The sequence below is a fragment of the Fusarium solani genome (genome assembly GCF_023522795.1).
Source record: "Fusarium solani strain SB1 chromosome Unknown bctg00000000, whole genome shotgun sequence".
Taxonomy (NCBI): Eukaryota; Fungi; Ascomycota; class Sordariomycetes; order Hypocreales; family Nectriaceae; genus Fusarium; species Fusarium solani.
In genome coordinates, this window is record NW_027072157.1 from 5,526,135 (window position 1) to 5,551,265 (window position 25,131).

At 52.7% G+C, this 25,131-nt stretch overlaps 8 protein-coding genes across 8 annotated transcripts; 5 read left to right on the top strand and 3 right to left on the bottom strand.

Moving 5' to 3' along the window:
• Positions 1–547: 547 nt before the first annotated feature.
• MRS44_001761 (uncharacterized protein) lies at positions 548–1,218 on the bottom strand (the record flags this gene model as incomplete). Its single annotated transcript, XM_046280615.2, has 2 exons — positions 548–964; positions 1,024–1,218. The coding sequence occupies 2 exons, from the start codon at positions 1,216–1,218 to the stop codon at positions 548–550; spliced, it is 612 nt and encodes a 203-aa protein (XP_046137961.2).
• Positions 1,219–4,471: 3,253 nt separating this feature from the next.
• Positions 4,472–5,245, top strand: MRS44_001762 (uncharacterized protein; the record flags this gene model as incomplete). The annotated part of the gene is made up of 3 exons (XM_046284895.2): positions 4,472–4,891; positions 4,947–5,125; positions 5,182–5,245. The coding sequence occupies 3 exons, from the start codon at positions 4,472–4,474 to the stop codon at positions 5,243–5,245; spliced, it is 663 nt and encodes a 220-aa protein (XP_046137960.1).
• Positions 5,246–6,053: 808 nt separating this feature from the next.
• Positions 6,054–8,483, bottom strand: MRS44_001763 (uncharacterized protein; the record flags this gene model as incomplete). The annotated part of the gene is made up of 1 exon (XM_065623814.1): positions 6,054–8,483. The coding sequence occupies one exon, from the start codon at positions 8,481–8,483 to the stop codon at positions 6,054–6,056; it is 2,430 nt and encodes an 809-aa protein (XP_065480231.1).
• Positions 8,484–9,357: 874 nt separating this feature from the next.
• Positions 9,358–11,976, bottom strand: MRS44_001764 (uncharacterized protein; the record flags this gene model as incomplete). The annotated part of the gene is made up of 5 exons (XM_046270492.2): positions 9,358–9,664; positions 10,360–10,863; positions 10,912–11,348; positions 11,397–11,578; positions 11,634–11,976. 5 exons carry the CDS (start codon positions 11,974–11,976, stop codon positions 9,358–9,360), a joined length of 1,773 nt encoding a protein of 590 aa, XP_046137957.2.
• Positions 11,977–12,389: 413 nt separating this feature from the next.
• On the top strand, positions 12,390–14,000 carry MRS44_001765 (uncharacterized protein; the record flags this gene model as incomplete). The annotated part of the gene is made up of 2 exons (XM_065623815.1): positions 12,390–12,445; positions 12,491–14,000. The coding sequence occupies 2 exons, from the start codon at positions 12,390–12,392 to the stop codon at positions 13,998–14,000; spliced, it is 1,566 nt and encodes a 521-aa protein (XP_065480232.1).
• Positions 14,001–14,556: 556 nt separating this feature from the next.
• Positions 14,557–16,235, top strand: MRS44_001766 (uncharacterized protein; the record flags this gene model as incomplete). The annotated part of the gene is made up of 2 exons (XM_065623816.1): positions 14,557–15,799; positions 15,847–16,235. 2 exons carry the CDS (start codon positions 14,557–14,559, stop codon positions 16,233–16,235), a joined length of 1,632 nt encoding a protein of 543 aa, XP_065480233.1.
• A 1,206-nt stretch (positions 16,236–17,441) lies between these two features.
• On the top strand, positions 17,442–19,072 carry MRS44_001767 (uncharacterized protein; the record flags this gene model as incomplete). The annotated part of the gene is made up of 2 exons (XM_046284892.2): positions 17,442–18,027; positions 18,102–19,072. 2 exons carry the CDS (start codon positions 17,442–17,444, stop codon positions 19,070–19,072), a joined length of 1,557 nt encoding a protein of 518 aa, XP_046137955.1.
• A 993-nt stretch (positions 19,073–20,065) lies between these two features.
• MRS44_001768 (uncharacterized protein) lies at positions 20,066–24,580 on the top strand (the record flags this gene model as incomplete). The annotated part of the gene is made up of 2 exons (XM_046279871.2): positions 20,066–23,692; positions 23,747–24,580. 2 exons carry the CDS (start codon positions 20,066–20,068, stop codon positions 24,578–24,580), a joined length of 4,461 nt encoding a protein of 1,486 aa, XP_046137954.2.
• Positions 24,581–25,131: the final 551 nt, after the last annotated feature.

The following is a 25,131-nucleotide window of genomic DNA, read 5'->3' on the forward strand; positions in this document are numbered from 1 at the left end:
AGATCCAGAGTCATTCACATGTGCTAATCGTCCTGTGAGCGCGTGAGCACCTGCAAAAAGAATACGAGCAGTCGCCAGGCAATCAATCAATCAGCAAATCTTCCTTCATCTCGCAAACACAGTTAATCCGTCCGGACGCCATAACGGTCCGAGGGTCCGGAATGTGGAGGCGTCCAACGTACAACTGAAAGAAAACGTCTTCAACTAAACAAGTAATCAATCACGAGCTCAAGTGTCACGCACATGCAAGCTTTGGGGTTTCAACTGCAACATCGCAGTTGGCCATCTTTGATTCTTCCTCTTTTCTGCCACCATCATTATCCCTATTAGTTAAAGGGGACATGCGCTTCCCATGTCCCAAGTCGAAAAACATGAAATCAATCAATAATGCCCTGCCACCAGAAGCTAACCCAACACCTAGACGTCCGAGGCTCTCAAGGAATGTATGAGCAAACAAACACAAGCGAATCGAATCGAACCGAATCAAAAACACCCAAATGCATCAGTGGTTCTGTTCCCCACCCTGTTGAAGGCGAATGCGATCCTCTTACAGCATCGCGAATCCCACAAACATGGTGCTCAGCACGACTGCCAGGCCCCATGTTCGGCCGGCCTCGAGAGCCGAGGAGCCGTTCTTGCTGGTAGAGCTGTCGGAGCCGGAGTTAGAGTCATCGCCGCCGGGGTTGCCTGTGAAGATAGTGTCCGCATCGTCGGTTGTGCTGGCTGTGGCCTTGACGGCCTCAGTGCCAGTAGTGGCAGTCGCGGTTGTGTTGTACCTCTTGGGGTCGCTGGCACCGCAAGGGTGGTCCTCTCGACAAGAAGAGGCACAAGAGTTGCTTCCCTTGCAGTCCTCAACGCACTGGTTGCCCCATTCCTGGCAGACGTAGTAGGGAATAGTCAGGGAGTACTCCGACACGTTGGGTTGCTTGTTGTCGCTGCAAATGCAGCCGTAGGTGAGGGTTTCCTAGAAGGCTGAGTCAGACCATATCGTGCTAGAGCAAGCATGAAAAGAATAACACTTACAGGATCACAGCTGTTCACCTTGGGCTCACCCTTGCTGGTCTGCTCACAGATGAGCGGGCATGCCTCCTTGGTATTCTGGCACCAAACTCGTCGCTGGGAGATGGGCACACTGTCAGGCTCGATGTAGTAGTCAGCGTTGACAACGGCAACGCAAGAGGCGGCAACAGCCAAGACGGTCGTTCGGAGAGACGGCATGGTGAATGAGTATTTGTGCTGAGTAGTAGAATTCGTCGTGAAGATGATGGAGTATGTGTCTGAAGCCCAAACAACAAAAAGCTCGTAAACGGACAAGATTGACGAGAAGGTCGGGGGATTACTGCAACTTGGGGTCAGCGGTTTTAACTTGATTTGCAACCAAGACTCGCCCTTTCCCAAGCTGAGGGAACCTCGGGGCGCCGTTGGGAAGTCGAGGTATGCAAGAGGCTATCCCCACGACAACAGAGGAAAGAGGCTTTGTCTTGGCCTTGGCTGGGTCAGATTTTCACATACAATTATGGTAGGTAGGTCAAACGAGGAAGCGAGAGATTGCGAAACGGGGGAAGAGCGAGAGTTGGAGAAGAAGGAGCAAAATTAAGAAGTCGCTTGAGAAACAAGCAAATAACGATTGTCGGGAACTGAAAGGCAAGAGTAAGACTCTTTTTGTGCAGCAGCGAGTGTATATGTTGAAAGACGGGTAAGGCGGGAGAGGGAGGAAGAGGAGAAGAGGATCAAGACAAAGCAATGGAACCCTACGGAGCCCCGGACGGCCGGCTACGGTACAGGCAGGCAGGCTATGGATGCTACATAGTACAAGCTACCTCCGGTACAGCCCAAGAGAAATGAGCCAGATTGGAGGCGAGACCCGAGGCTGGTTGATTATCACGACCACAGACCACCGCGTGGGTGTTTGTGACCTGCAAAGTAGCACCAGTTTTCCTCCGGAGCAAGAGGCGAGCAGGGGACCTCAGTACCAGAGCAGCAGTATTGGGCTTAGCTCCCACCTATCCCAGGAGCCATGCCCGCCACTCGGCGCAGCCTGGTGGTCAGGAATGTCCGGGACCCTCACGGCCCAGGCCATTATCGGGCTAGCCCCGGCAGGGTTTCCCGTGCTTGAAGCTTCTGCTTGGGCGGATTGTGGTCTGGGGAGGCTTGGGAGGCTTGCAGTGGTGCAGCTGTTAGTTCTGTCCATTTGCATGTAATCTCCAGAACCCTTATTTCTTGCTCATGATGGAATAGGGGCTCTCGCCTTGATATTAAGCTGCCAGCCCGGTGCGTTTTATTGATGACAATCCCAATCGACATGTTCCTCATTCGAGGCCACTGTCCCTTCCTACACCTGACGTTTCAATCTCAGTTGTCTCGCTTGTCAGCCAGTGTCAGTGCCAGTGCCAGCGAGGCCCCTGGGCTTCCTCTCCTCTCACCCTCAACCACATGTCTCACGCCTGGTTGGTGGCGCCGACGGCCGACGAGAAGCAAGCTCCACATGGGGGATTTGAAGCGATATGAGCCCACTTGCTGCACTTTGTTTTGACCCGTTCTCTCATTGTGCATCACCACTGACTTGTGTCTCCCGCGTACGGCGCCTCCAGTTGGTTGTGCTGTGCACGCCATGAATGTTTACGAGCCCACCACCTCGAGACTCCTCGGGGAGTAGCGGCGGGCCACTCGAATGCGAGAATGGTGGCCAATTCCTCCCAAAACAGGCAACTCTGACTATGCGCCTAGCTTCTGGATTAGAGCCGAAGTGCCGCTCGTATTTCTTGCATACGTGATAGGCGATGATGGCCAGTGTCTCCGTACTTTCGGACCATTTCTTGTGGATATTTACGAGACTGCTCGACCCCGCGCGCGTGATGCACAACGACGAGAACATGATGATGAAGCGGCGCCGGTGACCTGTAACTTCCTGTCTAAACTCATTGCAGACGGCACAGCATCGGACGGGTCAACTACGCTGACGCGGCCACTGAGGAATGGCTGGAACTTGCATACAGGCAGATGTCGGCTGGCTGAGCGGGATATGCAAGCCCACGAGATGCAGCATGTCGCACAAATCTCTGTGATACCACACAATATTCCTTCAAACCCGTGAGTCGAGCCAAGAAGAGAAGGCGTTGCCCGAGACAGGAGCCAGTCGGGGGCTGGCTTCAGGTTGGTGGAGGTGACAGGCTCGCACGTCCACAGTCGTCGAGGTCTAGAAGCACCACTACAGGGATTGCTTTGTCTGGGGATATAACGTAGTGTTAACGGCCCCAGGAGGCGGAGCTGAGAGACCCAACATGCTCAAGCCCAACTCGTCTTTATTGCTGACGGGCTCAAATCCGTCTTCCTGTCAGTTTTCGCAGTGACGGCATGCTGACGGGACACGACAGATGAGAGGGGGAAAAAACAGTCGGTGGCTTTAGGACATTGACGGCGTAAACCATCCATGGGCAGATCCACAAGCCGATATGTACTTCTGTCAGACCACGACTTTCGGCTGGCTTCTCACATGAATCCTGGAGATGATTACGGCCAGGATGAGCGGGTTGACCGCCTCTGGCACCGTGCATCATCCGCCTTGAGCCACATGCCACTTGGGGCTTGGAATAAGCTTACCTAGCTCGTTGCCTCCAAGAGAGCTTGAAGCTCTGAAGCTCCGGGAGCCAGAGTCTATTCGGTCGAGGACGGAACGGAGCTGACTCGGAGGGCCGTGAGACACGGCCCGGGGACGAAATGCAAGGTGGGTGTGGAGGACGGGATTTTGGTGATTCAAAGAAAGACGACGAGTCGTCATGGCTCTTGAATATCGGCTTCGAGAAAGATATAGGGGGAGCTCCAGCATGAGGACTCAAATCAGCACTAATCACCACATCTTTGTCCTCGAGGCTGTTGACACCAGGGAAAGCAAACAGCTGAAGAAACGGGCTTCGGCATAAGCCCTGCCGGATACTGACTAGAGCACCGGCAGTTGCCCGCCGTTGTTGGCGGTTACCAACCCGATGTACCTCCCATGCTCCCGGGTCGGCGGCCCCTCTTTCGGCCGGAAACAGACAAGCTTCCGCGCCCGACAACGTTTGAGGCTCCGAGTCCTTGCAACATCACGTCAAAATCAGACATCCGCCACAATAAGCAGTTTTCCGGGGCATCATCTTGTCCTGGCTGCCTTTGTTTTGTTTGCTAGTGATATTGATCCCCTTCTGTTGTTGTTTGCGCTCTACTAGATTGTCACGAGCTACCCCGGTGAAGCCCAATCCCACCTCGCAACGAATTACTAAAGCAGGGCTGCAATCGACTGTTGCCCTGACTCGCCAACGAAGCCCTCTATCAGGTCATTATCCGAGTGAACCTAAGCGACTGGCGATTACCCCATCTTGCGCGAAACACAACATCCCGATCGACCGAGAGATACATGACCCCGAGATCGTCATTGCCAACGCATCGACTGCTCATACTTTGAAACGCCCTCGGCCGTCGAATGGTTGAATGAATGGCGACGGCGGTAGATCAGGCGCCTGCTGATGGCGGCTTCGGCGCTGGCGCAGAGCACTCCGAGACACACGGCGCGTCCATCGAGGTGTTTGAGACACCGCGGACCTCATTCGACCACGACCGACCCCTCGATGACAATGATGCCGCAGCCTCGACCGTCTCGCCGAGCTCCATTACCTCGCCGCCGTACTGGCTCAATGTGCATGGGCACCAGCGTTCCGCCTCCAACATGTCGGCCGAGTCAGTCCTCCCCGCGGGTGCCATCAGCCTCCGCGACAACGAGGCGAACGAGCACGACGACCGCAACAATGCCTGCTGGGCCAAGAGCGTCGAGATTGTCAGCTACACCGTCGTCAACGGGAGCACTACAAACATTGGCGCCTTTGTTGTGTGGAACATCCGTGTCGAGACGTTGAACGTGGGTTCTTGACCTTCAGAGTTTTTATACTAGTCCGGGCTGACTCAATGAGTAGGGGAGCTACATGAACATTCGAAAGCGATATTCCGAGTTTGACGACTTTCGGTACCGACTGGTACAGACCTTTCCCGGTTTCGAGGCGGCAGTTCCGGCTCTTCCGCCCAAGAGCGTCATCTCCAAATTCCGGCCCCGATTTCTTGAGAAGAGGCGGGCGGGTCTTCAATACTTTCTCAAGTGCGTTCTCTGTATCACGCACTAACTTTCCAGTTCATGCTAACCTGGTTTTGCAGCTGTATATTGTTGAACCCAGAGTTCTCTGGCTCGCCAGTGCTCAAGGAGTTTCTCTTTGCATAGCGTCTTGACATCGATACTTTTTCTTCTTTACTGGACATGTATTACCCTCTGGCTGGTCTCGAGGATATTGGAGGCCTCTTTGTACAAACGGCGCAATTTCTGTCACACGTGAATATGCAGCAGAGAGCAATATTAATGATAATGCCATCAATGACATATACTTTGTGGCCTCATGACTCGTACCTTGGTGCCATGCCCCCTCTCTGGTGAACACGAGCCCATATTGAGTCGTGCTCTGCTAAGGCCGTACTAACAACTAGAACTACTATCGTTGATTAATGAGGGCAAGAACGAGACAGAATTATAGCATACTATCGTCAGGTACACGTGCATAATGGCCTCCGTACTTCCATCATCCTAAGGCTACCCCAAGCTACCCCCTAAGACTAGGCCAAGATCGATTCCCCTTGTCTAAGGATCTGGTGTTGATGATTCGAGTTCTTCTCGAGTATCGAGTCAACTTGAAGATCAAGCCTGTGGCCGCGAAGAGGATGAGAAAGCCCATGTCTCCGTTTGTCGAGAGCAAGATACAGCCAGGCCAAGCTGCTATCTGATATACAAACTATCTTGCAATATCTTCTCTTATGTGATACCACTTGCGCAATGCGTTGAATCATCTGCTTGAATAACGCCGACCAGCATAACATCAGTCTGCTCAACATGAGATAAAGTAAGGCAAGATACATTATTACCCCAACTCACTGAAAAACAAATACATCTATAGGAAGGAGATTTCTCCTAAGTGCTTTAATCCCGAACGCCTAACTCGTACTCAAATACTTCCTCACCACTCATCGACAAGCCAAGGTTACTGGGCAGCCTTCTTCCGGCGGCGTTCCCTCTCTCGGTCAAGCTTTCGAAAGAATGGGTTCCGTTTTGACTTCACCTTGGCAGACTTTTTCTGACCAGATTTGCCCTTCCCCTTCCCGAAAAGATAGTCCGTCTCACCCTCCTCGCTGATGACCTTTTCATTGTCTATGAGTGTGTGCTTCAGTAGCTCCTGTCGCTCGGAAGCGTTCGCAAAGGCAAGATCCGGCATATTGTGTACACCAGCGAGTTGCGTAATCACCTTGAAGGCGTAGCCCTGATCCACGAGAAAGGCTTGCCGCTTCGACGAGTAGAACATCTCTTGCGTATCCTTGGAGACAAGTGTGTAGAAGAAGGCATTGAAGCCCTCATCGTTACGGCGCTTTGCCCGCAAGATGCGGCCGAGTCTTTGAGCCTCCTGACGCCGGGATCCAAAGTGGGGTGAGATTTGTATGAGGCAGGTCGCTTCCGGGAGATCCAGAGACGTGTCGCCTATTTTAGAGAGAAACAACGTGTTTATAAGAGGATTTCGTTGAAAATTCTCTAGGATGGTCATCCGCTCCTCATGCGATGTCTCGCCATGGATGAAGGCCTTGCCGAGTTTAATAGCATAGAGCTTAAGCGAGTAGAGGTCATCAGAGAAGACAATGATCTTATCGCCGCGTGACTCGTGATAATTGATGAGATACTGGCAGGCCTGGAAGTTGAATGGATTCACGGCCCCCAAAGTTCGCTTCATGCGGATAGACACCTTGAGGTATGTCTCATAGAACTCAACTGGCATCGAACACCAAACCTCAGCGCACTGGACCTTGGCGATGTGACCTTGCTGAGACAGCTCCATCCAGTTTGCTTCATACAATTTGGGGCCAATCAGAAAGTTGAGGTGCGAGATTTTATCGTCTTCGCGAAGCAAAGTCGCTGTCAGGCCAAGCTTGGAGTGCGACTTGATGCTCGAGATGACCTGTCTGAAGATATTAGCAGGCACAACGTGGACCTCATCAAGGAGCATGAGGCCCCATTCCCGGCCTGCCAAGAAGTTCATGACCTCTTTCGACTCTCTGGAACGCTCGTGACTGTTGGTGACCATGGAATACGTCGTAACGATGATACCAGCTCTGCCCTTAAAGATAGTCTTGCTCTCTGCGGTAAAGGTGGTGATGCTAGCTGGATTGATGTTTGACCACTTTAGAAACTCGTTACGCCACTGGACCGCAGAGACTGAGCTCGTACAGAGCACAATAACACTCTTCTTGATGGTACACGCAGCTGTGATGCCTACCAAGGTTTTCCCTGCACCGCATGGCAGGACAATGATCCCGCTCTTGGCTCGGCCCTTGCCAAACATCTTGCTGAGGCTCTTTTCCTGATATGGCCGGATCTGTGTATTGGGTCGCAGATCGAAGCTGAGGTTTGGGTTGACACAATCGAAGCGAAAGTCGTACTCTTCAAGGATGGGATAAAATAGGTCCAGGCAGCGCTTTTGGACCACCTCGACAGCTGCATCCGGGATCTCAAAGTTATAGGTAGTTTCTTTCTCATCGCTTTCGTCCTCGTTCAGCGCAGCGTAAACATGTGCACTCAAGTTCGTCTCTGCAGGTTGCTTCGCTGTCTTGTGGGAGAGGTTGGCCTCCTGGACGCCAGCTGCGTCCTTGGTGCCGGGGATGACTATCCCACCTATCATAGGTGCAGCTGCTGTGTTAATGTTCCCTGAGCTGCGGAGTCGAAACTTCTTGATGACCTTGTCTTTGAGCAGCATCTGAAGAATTTCGCGATCCATACTCTCGACAAAATAGCGGTTATCTTTCAACACCAACTTGACCTTTCCGTAGCTCGTGGTGCATGACAGAACGAACTGTTTGATGCTGGAGGGCAACTGGGTGTTGAGGAAGCGATCCAGAGTGCCGATGATCACTTCAGGACTCAGACCAACAGACACAGCCGCATACAGACTATGAGGCGTCATGATGTATTCGTGAAGAAACGCCGGTCTAGATCTGGGCTCGGCGATGGTGATGAGGAAGTCAGTTGCTGGGCCTGCCATGGAACTGAACTTTTCCATAATGATGACGCCCTTTTCGGGATCTATCCACATGGGACGGATTTTGTGATCCGGCTTGAGGGTGAGATAGGAAAAGTCTCGCTCCCCAAACAGGCGTGATATAGTACCATTTTGGTCGCCCCTTTTCTGCTGAGAGCTGTTGTTGGGCACAGCCCATGTGTTCACAAACTTTTCTCCTTCTCTCTCGAGTTCTTCCACCTTTTTCTTTTGAGATTCTCTCACGCCGTCGTCGTCGGAATCGTTGCTAACTTCCGAAAGCCCCGAGTAGTCGCTTTGACGGGTCGAAGAGCCGGGAGCTGAGGTTAGAGAGTGTTTACCAACCTTGGCAGGAGGATTTTTCCAGTTGATGGGCTTTCTTTTGGGAGGCATCTTGGCATTTGTTTTCACCTTTCTCACTCTCTCTTGTTCCATCAGGTCTGGAGTTGATTAAGTATAAATGAAGCAGACAAAGGGCGTGGGAGATGTTGGTGTGATAGGCATAGGCACACTTGAGCGAAATACAGAACAAAGAACCTAACACTACCTGACTGACATTAAACCGTATACCAGCTGTTATGGCCGTGCCAGATCAAAGAAGCGGGCATCTGCTGCCCGGTTGACTTGGCTCTTTGACGCACCTTAGTTCTTATGTTGTGGTATAAAGAGGTGGGTAGGTAATTAACAGGCCAAAAAAGGTAAAAATAAATTCTCATGTATTTCTTTTTCAATATTTATTTCATCCATATACTAGGGTATACACTACGAATATGTATCTTTACTCGCCGGCAGCGTTAGCCAATTCAAATCTCTATCAGATAGTGCGCAAAGGGCTTCAGGTACCTCGATATTGTTGTTTCAACTTATGGGGATCTAGAGACACAGTGTTCTCTTGCATGTGCTCTCCTGGCAGCTTGCCTTTGTGAACAGGGGCATGGTCTTCTCTACCCAACATCTTCAAATGCTGGACATGCCAGACGAAAAGATGGCAATTGTCCGATGGATCAATGACAGGTCGACCTTTCAGTCATAATAGGGGTCACGGTGCCTGGGTCTCGGATATGCGTAAAATTCTTTGTCCTCGGATGGATTCCTTGGCCTTGCTGGCGTGATTCTGTCTCTCGATGAAGGGCCTGGCATTGACACTGCAGCATGGGAGGGGCGATAAAACCAGCGATGCGTGGATTGGCCACATGTACGGCAGGTCCTGATGTGGCAGGTCCGACTTGTCTTGGTCAGTAAAGGTAGAGCTCGGTTGTGAATAGACTCACATTTCGACGGTTATACGTGAATAACCAAGATCGAGACTGCCGCAGAAGTTGCAAGAACCGAGGGCAGCCTCATCCAGAGGAATGTCTCCTGGAGCTCTTTTATATGCCCCAAGGACCTCGATGTTAGCTGCGGAGAGCTCAGGCATCGGCGAGTACCGTGTATCCTGGGCCTGATTGTTCCGGACCTCTTGCACTTGCGAATCAGGAAGAGCAGCTCCCGCTCTAACATAGCCCCGCGAAGATGCAGAGCCGACTGGCCCCGAGTCTAAGAACTCCCATGACGGAAGATTCTTGTTGAACCCCCTGTTCGGTTTTGGTCTTCTTGACCTCTGGTTGGCGGTGCTCGTCGCCCTTCCCACTATCCGTGAATTGCTCCCCCCCGTTGGGGCACGCCAAGCGGTATTTCTGGCATTCCAAGCGTGATCGATGGCTTCGCGTATCCAGGGGATAGAGAAGGTACCAATGGCTTTCAGGCGTAGTATGAATGGCCAGATAATCAAATCATGGTCACAAAAGTCACATGATTGAGTGCCACTCGCCTTCCGTGAGCAAAACACGCAGTAGGTCGCGTCTGGTGTTAGAGGAGAGCAGTGGCCGCAGCTCATCAACTCTCGCCAGAAGATGAGCCCAGACTCATGTTTTATAACTGGTTTTTGAGGATTCAAATGCCCTTCTGGGCACCTCCAGCCTGGCAATCTGGCAAGATTCCAGTAATCTCGCCAGCGAGAACGAACATCCCAATTAGTTATGAGGCGTCGTAGCAGATTCTCATCAATAATAAGGCTTTCGCAGCAAAAAATAGCTTTCAGGTCTGGCCAAATGAATACCACACAAATGTGTTGAAGAAGGCAGGAATCACACACGAAGTGACCACAGGAGAGAGCTTCGCGGGGGATAGACTCGATCAAGTCGGGGTGTGGCTCCAGCTTGCACAGCCTGCAGATATTCCTCCTTGGACGTTAGTACGTGCGTGACCATTATCACCAGGGTATACTTACAATCTAGTCACAGCACGTCTTGGCTTTGACTTATGATTTGCCGGTTTGGATGCGGAGGAGCTGGGATAGATGCTAGAAACCGAGTTCTCTTCATCCGTACATTCATACGATTCCGGGTATTCATCTTCGTCCATGTAATGGCTCGACTGCCAGGCTGGTCTCTCAAAAGAGGGATAAGACTCCAAGGCGGAGCGTGCTGGTGCGTTGTTTACTGGCCCCTCAAATTGGGTGTCTGAACCATCCATGATCTCGGGCTTTGCTGTAGAGTCGGGCTCAGGGGGATGGGCGTTCGAGGAGTGCCCTCTCCCCTGCGAGGGACTCGTGGCTGGGACTATTGAGGTAGGCTGTAATGCAGGATACCGAGCTGAGGATAAAGTTTTAAGTGCTGTCTTCGCTTTGCGAGATGGAAAGAGCCTGGGTTCTTCATCGCTACTCCAAGCCTTGGAGGGCACGGATAGGTCTGTCTTCCTAACCATCTCCGTGTTGTCAGCCTCAGGCCGATGGCTACCCGTCATTAGCATGCATCCATCACAATTTTGAGTCAGCGCTTACAAGTTTTCTCCATTTTTAGGAGTAAGAGGTTCAATCACCCACGGATGGTTCCTGGCTGATGCTGCGGAGCCTCGAGACCCGGGACACGATTCCATGAGCATGAAAACAAAGTCTTGGCCCCTTTGAGAGACGTTGCACAGCTCCAACGGACCGACCGGAAACTCGAGCTCGTCGTGAACATACTTGAACAGGTCTCCTATAGAATCGAATGCCATCTGACTTGTGAGAATGCGATACACCATGGCGCCCAACGACCACATGTCGGCTGAGTATGTGTAGGACTGGTCTGAGGTCGATCCAATAACCTCAGGCGCTGCGAAACCAAGTGTCCCGCGTTGCATTGTGAGAAGCGAGGTATCGTGATGCCGTCGTTTGCTGATGCCAAAGTCCGCAATCTTGACGAACCACTCCGGGCTCTTGTCGACGACCATAATGTTCTATCTTGGTCAGCTATGTCGCCAAGACGTGAGGCTGGAGAGTCCTACGGCAGGCTTGAGGTCGCGGTGAATGAACCCATTCTCGTGCATAAACGCCAGCCCTTCGAGGATCTGATCTGTGATTTCTCTCCCTTCGGATTCTCTTAGAGGGGTGTCGATGTACTGCTGAAGGTCTCCGAGCTCAAAGTATTCCATGGTGATACATATGGCGTCTTCAAGCTCATACCAACCTTGGGAACTCACAAAGCAATGGTTGTACTATTGAGATTAGCAATGAATCGCTACCTAGGAAAAGGGCGTCAACCTTGTCATTGGAGAACTTCATGATGGCCTCGAGCTCCCGGGTATAGTCCAGCTCCTGTCCTACAATGACAAACTTCTTAACCTCCTTGACGGCTCTGAGTTTGTTTCCGCCACCAACTCTGCACGTCTGGAGGTGCACCGTGCCAAAGGTGCCCTGGCCCAGCTGTCTGCCTTTAATCCATCGCTCTGTCTTCGAAACTCGTCGGCGTCGCGCGGACCGGCCCGTCTCGTATAGTACATGTTCGACGACATGGGAGTCTAGAGACCTTGTTTCGATTTTCGAGTCGCGCACAAGATCAACCAGCGTTATCTCGTTGTCGGCCATCCTCGCTCCAAGTTCAGGCTGATTTCAAGGTACCCAGGCGGGGTCCCTCGATGAGGCATTCCGCGCTGCGGGGGTTGGGTCTTGGCCCTTGGATCTGATATAGATGGCTCGATTGTTGGTGGCTTTCGACGAAGTTTACGCTCGCGTACACGTTTCTCAGGATTCAGTAGTCGGGTCATCTGGTCGAAGACCGAATCAGCCTCCCTTGGTAGGAAGAGAGACAAGAGGAGGGCGGCGAGGCAGTTCAGTGGGTGCAGTGAAGCTGAGGCTGAGGCTTATGCATATACCCCTGCCGATTCCGAGTCCCGAGCCTTGTTTGCCCTCCATCTCTTAACTCTTGGGTTTTAGCTCTTCCATCTCTTTTTAAGTACTGGTATTTCGGTGTATCATCACACCGACGTTGTGTCGTCACAATGAGTGGCGTGGAGCTGGGATTGGCTTCATTTGCTGCGGCAGACTTGGTTCTTAAGTAAGTAGTCCCCAGAACCGGTAATCCAGCGTTAACAGCCACTAGGTACGGCAAGAGGTTGATAAAGTTGTACAAGGCTTACGACAGCGCCGATGAATATGTAAAGGAGAGTATCCTACTAGTCGAGGCCATCCTCAGCCGTGCAGATACGCAAGTCGAGTTTCTCAAACAAGTCGAAAGCAAACTCAGCGACGACCAGCGCAGGATCCAGTTTGAACTCTATGAGATGCTTAAGGACAGGCTACACATCGCCGTCGGCAAGCTTGAGTCGGTCATCTCTGAAAAGGGCATCAGGAAGGTTAAGCTGGTCATTGTCAAGAGCAGTATCAAGGAGGTTGTCGAACAGCTTGAGCGTTGGCAGAGGATCTTTGATCCAACTTGGCTACTCGTCTTCCGCACTCATAACATCATCATAGATGCAAAGCTGCAAACCGAACTAGAAGCTTCATCCCGTACCACGCCGGTTGGGGAATCCATCGCTGCCCAAGCTTCTCGAGAGACTCTAGGAGAGGCACACGCTTTCCGCAGAATCGTAAACGGAGAACTCGATCAGGTCCATGTCACATTGCCTCAAGAAAAACTGAACTGGGGCCAAGCAGAGTCTGTATCCTTTTCATCGACCCAAATCATCGCGCGAATCGGCTCTCAAAAGCGATACCTCGTCAACTCGATCCCATGTCACTCCAACATGGATATCGCCAGCGCCAGAGCAGACTCCGAAGACTTGGCCAAGAAGCTGCACCAGATCAACTCAGATGACTGTGGTCTTCTAGCTTGCTATGGACTCGTTAAGAGAAGAGGCCCGGGTCAGCGAAAGATCAATTCTCTCGATTTGGTCTTCCAGGTGCCCCAAAAAGATGCTACACCGGTTACCTTAAGAGAGCGTCTCATGAAACCGCAGGCCTTCAGCCTCACTGAAGTACTCGATCTATCGAGGCATCTCGCGAGGGCAGTCAGTTACGTTCACGCCTACCACTTTGTTCACAAGAACATCCGACCCGAAAACATTCTACTGTTTCCCAAAAGCGAATCCAACACATCTCTGGGATCCGCCTATCTTCTCGGCTTTGACTCCTTCCGCAGCGTCAACTTCCAGACTCTCTTCGAGGGCGACATCACCTGGGAAGGGAATCTATATCGACACCCTGGACGTCAAGGCCTTCGTGCCCACGACAAATATGTCATGCAGCATGATGTGTATAGCCTTGGGGTCTGTTTGCTGGAGATTGGCCTCTGGGCGAGTTTTGTACAGCACGACGGCGAGACAACTCCAGGTGAGGCTCTAGGCTTGACCGTGGAGGATTTTGGCAAGATACAAGAAACTGGCAAGCCGTCTCCCTTCATTAAGGATCATCTTGTGAAACTTGCACAGTCTAAGCTACCAATGAAGATGGGCGATAGGTACACGGCAGTTGTCGTCACATGTCTGTGCTGTTTGGACGATGACAATGAGGACTTTGGGGAGGAGAGCGATATGCGGGATGACGATGGGATTTTGATAGGAGTCAAGTTTGTTGGAAAGGTTCTGATGCGACTAAACGAGATTTCTATCTAGGTAGACAGAGAATATGGTTGATCTGGGGAGTAGACATTGCAGATGAGCTTAGATTTGGCGTACATGTTAGACAGCACAATATGCATGGGGACCCTAAGCAAACCCTCATGAGTCTCTGCGCTTTGTTATAAGAATGATGCGATGTGAGATGAATTTTGTACTAATTGTTTACTTAAAAATGCAAAAACTTGGACCTCTCTCTCTTGCACTAAGGGGGTAGCTCTGAGGTAGATAGCCCTTCGACAACAGGGTTTCGGAGAGCTTGAAATCTCATGTCTATCAGCAGGACTGTGTATGATCATGACAAGTCGTTAAACTCGTCCAAACCAGCCAACACGTAATAGATGAATATTCGTATCACTCACAGCAATTCATAAAACAGTCCACTTATTATTCCCATGCCAAGACATTGCCTGGTTGCTAAGGCTCGCTTCAACATCAGTTTCAAGGAAGAGATCAATTCCTTGGGTTACCTCCTCTACTACCCCGCCATCCATCCCCAAACTACCTGCTCGACCTACCTACGTCATCGCGACCAATGAATAAGACAGACTACATGGACTCTCTACGGCCTCCTTCGCCGGAATCCTTCGAGCGCATCGCATCCGTTCAAAAGGAGCGCGAGGAGGACATCAAGCGCAGACATCACCAACGCAAGCGCCAATCGCTCGAGTCGCGCATAGCAACCATGTCGACCAACGGCAGCCAGGACGAGAGGGCTCAGGCCGCGCGCATGATCCAAAAGACGTTTCGAGGATATCGCACAAGGAGGGAGATGGAAGGATTTGGTCTAGACGCCAGCACACGTTGGGTCACCGCGATACGCGAGGCACAGTTTCGACAAGCGACGCAGCCACGGGCGAGGACAGAAGCAGACGGCGCAGATCCCGACGGTTTGGGATCCGATGGCTTGGAGAAACGGCGATCAGCATCGGCGAGACAAAAGTGGAAGAAAGCAAGCACAGTCGCGCGACGGGCTGGCTTCGACAATTTGCTGTCAGATTCCTCGTCAACGCAGTCATCGTCAGACGAGGATGCATCCCCCGAAGAACGAGCAGCCGCCCGAGCGCAGCGCGAAAAGGATAATGAAGCACGCAAGAACGAGGCGCGCATGATGGGTCTGCGATACTTTCTCGAGATGGTCGATCTCAAGCATCGCTACGGAAGTAGTCTTTGCATGTACCACGAAGAATGGAAGCGATCCAACACGAAGGAGAACTTCTTTTACTGGCTCGACTATGGCGAGGGCCGCGAGGTCGAGCTGGAAGGCTGTCCGCGAGACCGACTCGAACGAGAGCAGGTCCGCTATCTCTCCAAGGAGGAGCGTCAATACTACCTCGTCGAGGTAGACGAGCAAGGCAGGCTATGCTGGGCAAAGAACGGCCAGCGCATAGATACGTCTGAGCAGTACAAGGACAGCATCCACGGTATAGTGCCCTCGGACGATCCCACGCCGCCCTTCAACCCAGAAGCCCAGCCTGAGGACGAGAATTCGCTGGACGACTACAGCAGCAGCTCTTGTTCCTCACTTGAGGCGCGGCGAGAGGCGGACCGGGCCGCCAAGTACGCGACGCCTGGTTTCGACGAGAGCCAGGGACTTCAAAAGGTGACGCACATATCAGCCTCGACCATCTTCAACAAGCTCCTTCGCAAGTCGGTCAAGAAGAACACTTGGATCTTTGTCGCAGACACATCCTTCCGCCTCTACGTGAGCATCAAGAACTCGGGCGCCTTTCAGCACTCGTCCTTTCTTCAGGGCAGCCGCATCTCAGCCGCCGGCCTCATCAAGATCAAGAATGGTCGATTGTCGTCCCTGTCCCCCTCAGCGGGCACTATCGCCCACCAGCATCCAACTTTCGCGCCTTTGTGCACAGTCTACGGCAGTCGGGCGTGGACATGACGCACGTCTCCATCTCCAAGTCGTACGTGGTGCTCATCGGGCTGGAGGCGTACATCAAGACACGGCGCAAGGGAAAGGACCTCGCGCAGCGGGTAGGACACCGGCGGGACAAGATCTTGGACCCTGAGGAGGCGGCGCGACGAGAGGACGAGGCCAGGGACAAGAGTGAGAGCGCGGCCCGAGAGCGTGAGGTGCTGGAAAGGGAGGAGGCGGAGAAGCAGGAGGGCAGGCCGGTGAAGAAGGTGCTCAAGAAGCTAGGTATCAAGCCAACAAAGGAGGAGAAGCAAGCTGCGAAGCGGGAGCAAAAGGAGGAGGCCGAGAGGTTACCAGCGTGATGTGATGACGAGAAGGGAGCTTTGGTGGGCTGTGGCTGTCTTGTTTCTTTTATAATACCCCTGGCAGTTGGATCATCCCAGTCATGACTTACGGCCTCCAAGACATTTATTTAATACACTGCAAGCTTTGTACCTATTTTTCCGTCGTGTCTCGGAATTTATGTCTAACCTACCAGTTTATGCCATGTCGAATTACTTCAACACCCGTTGATCTCCTACAACATTACACAAAGTTGAGTCAGTAGAAATCAATACTGTGAAGAAAAGAAGTGAACATTCAATATTTGAGACCCAGTTTCAGTTAATATTCTCTTTCACAATGTCCGTGCTGCAACATTCAAGAGGCCAAATGCCTACCCTGTAGGAACACCGGACTTGGATCGGTCTTTCAGATTTGATTGGCATGCATAATTGCTTTAATTCTGCTCTTAGCGAGGCCGGTTCTTCCAAGAGTGTACTTCATAGTTCTTGAGTTGAGGAAGAAGAATCCATTCGCAGCATAGGGCCGTTGGTTCAAGTTGTGCTCGAATGTTCCCAGTTGCTGTTCGTTAACCCTGGGCAAGAATTGCGCCTAGCTACAAGAATGCCTTAGGTACAGTCGTGGCTTTTGAGTTTCCCACGGAAAGGATAGCACACTGAAAAGACCCACGACGCCAATTTGGATATGAAAAGAAACCCTTTCATTGTCCCAATTGTCGTCTTGTTGGCTGCATATCGAACGTCAGCATCGTGCTTACCAATATGCTTCTTACACGGACCAGGTGACGGTTCAGAAACGCGATGGGAGTGGAAGGAGCGTCCCGTCTTCAGCGGCAGCCTAGAGGCAACGGGCAGAGGAAGGAACCCGGGCGGGGTGCAGCGGCCTCAGCGAGCACCTGCCCTACGAAACCCGCTAGCACCACTGCCCTTCAGCAGCCTCAGCAGGTAACTGCCCCTGGAGCCGCACGAGGGCGCGCCAGACAAACACCAGCAAAAAACCCACAGTGCAGGCGCGGGTACCCCGACTTGACTGCAAGCAAACTGACCTGAGCGCACTGCAGCCCAGGTAGGTCGGCCGTGTTCAGTCAGTCGCACGAAGCCGCGCGCAGCCCCAAGCCGAACCCATCGAAAAAAACATCAACATCTAGCGGCTCCCATCGCGAGACAGAGTCGTCGGAGCCAGAGAAGCCAGCAGAGAAACCATGCCAGGCCTCTTGACGTCTCCCAATGGCCTCTGTCACCCGTTCCTCGCGGCGCGCTGAGGGTCCTCACCCGCATCAGCATCTCGCGCACCATCACCTGACGCCTTCCACAGGCGTATTTGCCCACGCACAGGGCGGCGCTGGCGGAGGTGGAGGGCGAAGCAAGAGGGTGCTAGACGCCCACGATCGCGACCGTGATGCCCTCAAGCCCAAGAGAACCCGAATAACCGTCGAGATTTTGGCTAAGGGCTCTCACGGATTGTCCGATATCATCCCCGACAACATAGTCCCGCCGCCCGCGCGCAACCCGCGACAAACTGCGACGCCCACGGTGGCGAGTGCGACGACAACGCCCGCGACCAACCTTCCTCCCCCGACCGAAGTCGCGAAACCCGCTCCAGAGCAGGAGCCGACCCTTACAAAACACCAGAGCAAAGTCATCAACGGCATCAAACATGAGCTTGACCGCCTACAGCCCCAGGCAAAGGATACAAACCCCCAAGAACAGGGCCGCAAGCTCCGTTCCCAAGAAGCCACGAGGTTCAAAAGTGAACTCTCTGCATACTTTCCCGAGTACGATGAAGTGATTGGGAATGAACCCAAAGAACAACGTACGTGCGAAAAAAAATCCCATCGCTCTCCTGAGCGCCATCTTGGACCTCGAATGATTTCTAACCCGCATCAGACCTTTTCAACGTTGATACCCCCATCGTTGTCGTCGATTCTGACCCACGACGCGCTGTTTCTGGTGCCCAACGCGCAGCACCGCAGCAACCCCACCCCGCTGACGAATATCCCGTGCGAGGATATGGCGATGCCCTCTTCCACGACGTGTTCGATGCGCAGCGCGTAGAACTCAACTTTCTGGTCCAACCCAAGGACAAAACGGTTGAGGATCCTTTACCTGATAAGCTTTTCCAGCCGGTGCATCGCCGAGCTGAGAGATTGGAGCGATCAATTCGCAATACCGAGAAGGGCCGAGCCCAGCATGAAAAGGACCAAATCATCAGGCTGCTGGAAGGCCTCCAAGGTCATGACTGGCTGAGGGTTATGGGTGTTAGTGGTGTCACGGAAACCAAGAAGAAGACTTTTGAGCCAGCCCGAGACCACTTCATCAAGGGCTGCCAAGCCATCCTTGCCAAATTCCGAAACTGGGTTTTGGAAGAAAAGCGGCGCAAACAGGAAAAAGACAAGGCTCGAGCCGAGAAGGAAGACGAAGAAGACTCTGGAAGTGCTGAGGAGGAGGATGAAGCGGATGACCATGATGGTGCAAACGGCGACATGAGCGATTTGGCGTCACCAGCGAAGCAGCTCCGCGATGAAGCCATGGCGAGATCGAAAGCCAAAGGCTCAAAGAAGCGCAAGTCAACTCCACAGCCGGCGTCGACCAAAGCACCGCGACCACCGAAGCCACCTCCGGCTCCAAAAACCCCAGAACCTCCCAAGGAGTTCAAGTCGTTCTTTAGCAAGAAGTACGAGCGCGAGAGCGCTCTGCACCGGCATCGGCGTACAGGCAGGAAGGTGCTGGCATGGGGTCACCCGATCCCCGAGATACCCCAGGTTGACTTTGATTTGCCGGAAGAATACCGTGATGAAGATACCCTCAAGGCCCGGGCGAGAAAGAAGCGCCGGGACCGGCGACGCAGCAAGCAGTGATGCGTTTGGCTGCTTGTAATAACAGCAGAGAAGACACTGCGAGACTCGGTTATACTATATGGTTTGGCGTTTGGGGAAGGTTTACTCACAGCTCGCCTCGGCGAAGGCAAATGTTATCTGTTTGAGGCGGTGTGTACGAATGTTGATAGTTCTTATGTGCTTCAGAATCCTAAGATCTTTGTTGCATGCAATGGGCGGCTTTGTTGGCCATTCCTCGGTGATGTGATGTTGACTGTCGACGCAGCTTAACTGACTCGGCCACTGGCCGTGCCTCATAATGGTATCGAGGGAGCTCATCAATGTCGAAGGAAAATATCGTTGCGTACCAGATTTGCCTACCTAGAAATGCCTGTCTTGGCGGTGCGCGTTTGCCGTGTGGACGGATTTGGGTATTTCATGTAAACGACCGGTTGGATTTGGAGCCGCGGAAGAGACGCACTTAAGGCTGTGGGTACGTACCTCGGAGCCTCACCAGCACCTCACCTCACCCTCACAGCCTGGGGATTCTGGCAGGCGGAAAGTGTGGCCCGTGCACTCTAGCTCCGTGAAACGCGCCGCGAGCTCCTCCTTCCTCCAACAAGGCCCGGCGTACGGCGATAGGCACTGAAGAATCTTCGAGGTTTGCGCGTGCTTGCGCTTCGTTGCTCTTTGAAATCCATCGTATGGAACCTTCCTCTCCTTCTAATTAATTTCTCATCTCTTCTCTTAATATCCATCTCCTCGTCCCCCTCACTCGCTTACCCGTTTCTTGCGCGAATCCGTCTCCGCCATCCCCGTTCAAATTGCGCCCAAGCCTCGACCGAAGCCTATGACTACGCGACGAGCACGATAACGATTACAACCACGCCCAGCGACGCCAAGGACTTTCGTTGTCTCTCCGATTAGGCCCATCCTCTCCATCGATGCAGCGTTCATAAGCACCAGCTCGCAGGGGCCCTCAGGCCTTTCCTTCCTCGACCCTGCTTTCGACCGTTCAAAGTGGCCACCGTCGCGATGTCGCAAGAACTTGCGCCCGAGAAGCACTCTCTCTTGGACGCCGAAGATGGCCTCGCGCCCGTGGAAGACCTTCCGGTTCTGGAGTACTTTGTCATCAAGCAAGAGGTTAATCTCGAGGTGAATTTTCGCGATAAGCGTATCGACGGGACAACCAACATTTTCATTGTCACCTTCAATGATAAGATCGAAGAGGTGGCACTGGATGCCGCCGACTGCGAGATCGATACCGAAAATATCTACGTTTCTGACGTTAAGGAGGCCAACGGAGATCCTTATGAGGTGCATCGACGCAAAACGACGGCTGTCTACCAAGATCCGTACAAAAAGCTCTCCCACTCGACGAATTGGAACCTACGAGCCGATCACCACGACATTCGGCGTAGACGCGCTCGGTCAGTGTTTCATAGCCGAAAGAACGACGTCCCCGCCGAGAATAGAGAGTTCGAGGGTTGCACGCCGGTCTACGGGTCGCTCAGGGTGAGCCTGCGCGGTAGGGTCGAGCCTGATCGTCCGAGATTGATTATTAGGAAGTCTACGACAGGGCTCGATCCCGCCGAAAAGATCAACAGGCAATTCAAGATTACAATACCCTTTACAAATTCCAACCCTCGAGATGGGATGCAGTTCGTCGGTGTCGATCCTCTGGATAACCGCTTCACGCACATGTACACTCGGAGCTCCATCCACCCAGGGACAGCTTCTTGCATATTTCCATGCGTCGATGACCATGGTTCTCGTTGCGACTGGAAGATCTCCATCAAGTATCCCCGCACTCTAGGTGATGCCTTGCAGCAAGCGTTGGCTACACAGCAGAATGGCGCAAGCTCAGACAAGATGCAGATCGATGGACAAGAGCGGATTCACAATCTTGCGGAAGAGGACAAGCTGAGGGAAATGTCGGTTGTGTGCTCGGGATTCCTTATGGAGGAGACCGTGGATCCAGACGACGACCACAAAAAGATCATGACGTTTGAACCTGAGAAGAAGGTATCGGTTCAGAAGCTCGGTTTTGCTGTTGGCCCATTCGAGCATATCGACCTCTCGTCCGAATCTAGAACAGAGGAAGATGAGGTCAAGCTCGGTATGAATGCGCTCAAGGTCCATGCCTACTGTCTACCACACCGCGCCGACTGGGTTCGAAACACCTCTGCCGCCCTGACAATGGCGGCTGACTTTTTCACCTACACCTTTGCTCGGTATCCCTTCGGCAACTTCAAGATCTGTTTCCTCGACGATATGGTGCAGGATACGGTGCCGCTCTACTCCATGGCCTTCGTTAGCAATCGCCTGCTATTCCCAGAGGACATCATTGACCCCGAGATCGAAGTTACCAGGAAGATTGTCCACACTCTGGCCAGTCAGTGGATCGGCATCAACATGATCCCAAACACTCGAAACGACCTCTGGCTCATCATCGGTGTCGCTCACTACATGACGGATCTCTTCATGAAGCGCCTCTGTGGCAACAATGAGTATAGATTCCGCATGAAAACCCTCTCGGACAAGCTCGTACAAGTTGATATTGACCGACCTTGTCTTTATGACCTCGGCTCCAGTCTCCACCTGGGAGAGTTCGAAATGGAATTCATGACCCTCAAAGCTCCAGTCGTCTTTTTTATCTTGGACAAGCGGCTCATCAAGGCTTCGGGAGGACACGGCCTGACACGCATTCTCCAGAAATTGTTGACCAAGGTTCAGATTGAAGCGTCCGACAAGTCAACGATCCTCGAAACAGAAAAGTTCCGTGCAGTTTGCGAGAAGGGTGCGCGATACCGACTCGAGAGCTTTTGGAATCAATGGGTCTACGGCTCCGGATGCCCGCGATTTGACGTCAAAGCCAAGTTCAATAAGAAGAGGTTATGCGTTGAGTTGACCTTGAATCAGATCCAGTTCCAGACGGTTAAGAAGCCTGCCTTGGAGAGGGATGACTTTCTACGTGTGATCAAGGAGCGTCGTGCCGGTGTCAAGACGGGTGAGGTGCAGCCGCTATTCACTGGACCGATGACAGTTCGAATCCATGAAGCAGACGGAACACCTTATGAACACATCCTGGAGATCCGAGAAGATGCGACACGTTCAACCAAGTTTGAGATTCCCTACAATACCAAGTACAAGCGTCTCAAGCGGACTCGTCGCATGAAGGAGAAGCAGAACGTGGGTGCCAGTATGGACGCTGAAAACCTCGACGATACGCTGCTCTATTGCCTGGGCGATGTCCTTCAAACCCCAGACGAGCAGGCCCAGTGGGAGTTGATTGATTGGGACCCCGACACCGAAAGGAAGATGGACCAAGAGTCATACGAGTGGATTCGCGTGGACGCCGACTTCGAATGGGCCTGCGATATGAAGAGGACCCTCGAGCCGTACATGTACGTGTCTCAGCTGCAACAAGACAGGGACGTCGTGGCTCAACAAGATGCCATGCTATACCTCACTCATGGTCCCCTGCACCCCATCGCTTCTGGCTTCCTCACCAGGACGTTGGTAGACCGTCGCTATTTCCATGGCATTCGGACCATGGCCGCAGAGGCACTACCGCGGCAGGCCAATATCAAGGACATTTCGATGCTTGGTCTCCGACAACTAATGAAAGCCTTCAGTGAGATGTTTTGCCACAAGGGAACAAATCAGCCGAAACCGAATGACTTTTCCGACAAGAAGCAATACAACGTCCAGTGCGCCATTATCAAGGCCATCGCTCAGGTCAGAGATGCTAACACCTACAAATGTCCGCTCGAGGCCCGACAATTCATCCTGGACCAACTCCTCTTCAACAACAATGAGGACAACCCCTATTCCGACCACTTTTACATCGCCACACTCGTTGAAGCTCTTGCCACGTCCCTTATCCCCTCGAAGAAGGATGATTGGTTTGCCATGCAAAACAAGATACCGAATGAGGAGGAGACGCAGTTCCTTGATAGGGCAATGGAACAAATCGAACGTGTCCTACGCCGCGATGAATGGACCAATTCGTACCAGAATGTCTGGACGATTGCGGGCCTGAATGCGAAGCAACGGCTGATGAAGGCTGAGGTGATACCAAAGGCGTACATCGACTTTGGGCAATATCTACTGGATGGAACGAGAGATCTTATCCGAATCAAGGCCTTCGAGGCGCTGATTGATCTTGGGGCCATGATGGACCCTACCATGTTTTCGTTGCTGATATACTCCCTGACTACCGACCGATCACCGTACGTGCGCAACAAGCTCATTGACGCCGCGGCTTCCGGGCTTGCCGCTATCGCTTTTGGAGAGCATGCAAAGGTTGTTAAGAACGAACCTCCTCCCGAAGACGAAGAAGGCGACCTCCTCCTTGTGCAAGACAGTGCACAGGAGATCGAAGCCAGGAAGGAAATGTTTGCAAGGAAAGAGAACTTGGACGCTGCCCTCAAGGCTCTGCGACGAGAGATGGAGGAGACTTACGCAGGCGACGAGCGACACTACAGCACAGCGATGCGTAAGGCGCTAGATCACCCAGGTCTTGGCCGATGCGAAATGGAGAGCATGTTGGATCTGGCGGCGATGATGTTTGAGGAGGCATCCCAGTGGATCATCACGCTCCCTCTGCCCAAGGCTTGGAAGGCCGAGCGATCGGCTGAGCAGCAGCTCTCTAACAAAGTAAGAAATCACCCAAACCAAACAATATCACTGGCTTGTGCTGACTTGCGACAGTTGCTGGTGTTGTTCAAATCCTATTACAGGACAAAACCAAAGGAGCCCATCGTACAACCGCCTCCTCCGCCACCTCAAGAGCCCGTGCGACCTATCCCTCTGCCGAGAACTTCGTCTATCAAGATCAACACTCACAGATCCACCACCCCCCAGCGTCCAGTGGCGCCGCCTTTGCCTCAACCCCAAACTCAAACACAAAGTCCAGTTCCTGCCCAATCACTCGGAGAGAAGGACACTATCGTGGCTTCACCAGTTGTCTCTCGCCAGCCAAGCGCTTCTTCCTCGTCAACCTCAAAGCCTGCTAGGCCCGTTGAGCCTTCATCGGTAGGCTCGATCAAGCGTCCGCGTCCAGAGAAAGACGAGCATCACACTCCGGCACCTAAGCGCCCCAAGACAGAGAAGCCATCGGGACCTGATCTGGGTAGCGTGCGGAGGAAGAGTCGCATTGTCACTCTCAGAACCAAAACTCCTGGGCTTCTTGGAGTAATGCTTCGGGATGCGAGGAAGCAGAGCACCAATGGTAGGACATCTCTGCCCTCGGCTGCTCCCAAGGATGGTCTTCCAGTCAGTGTGAGGGACACTATCACTGCCAAACCTGCAAGAAAGCCACTCCCAACTGGGGACCAGCCAATCAGGAAGCCTCTGCCTGGAGGCCCGGCATCCTCGCCACATGCTTCGGCATCGAGTCCAAAGGTTTCGCTCAACTCGCACTCGAATTTCACCCCGAAGCCAAAATCTGCCAGTCCTGCTTCGAACACACCAACTGGGGCGCCGCCTCCACGACCCAAGATCAAGATCATTCGAAAGCCACATCCACCACCATCAGCCTCTTAGAGCTTGGAGCTCAACCCATTCAGCAGTTCTGAGAGGGTGGCTGAAGTCCAAGGAGCTTAGGGTTGCCTCGTTTGGCGCCTACGACGGAGGGGTAGGGGAGGTAGCTACAAATTCCAGGGAGGCCATGGCCATACGGAGCGATGCGCAGTGGTGGAGGAAAGGATTGCAGGTTTTCTAACCCGAAGTTGGCCGTTGTGCTACAGAAAAGAAATGATGATTCTTCGACGAAGCTGGTATACAGCGTCTTGAGTAGACTACGTGGCTGCGAGGGTTGCATTTACTGGCGTTGGGAGTGCGCTTGATTGGTACTCAAGTTGCGATGTGGTTATGGAGGCAACGGATGAGCGCGGCAGCGACGGGAATAGGTCTAAATTACTATACAGAACGCTTTATTCAAGATATCCCTTTTTTTCGCATTTCGTTTCTTATACTTGGCCATCCTCATGCCTGGCCTCGGATGATTGATTGTCCTATGGGACCGGTTGGATTTGAAACGGGCTGAGCCACGTCTCCACCCAGTTGTCAGCCTCGCCAACTGTGGATGAACGGAA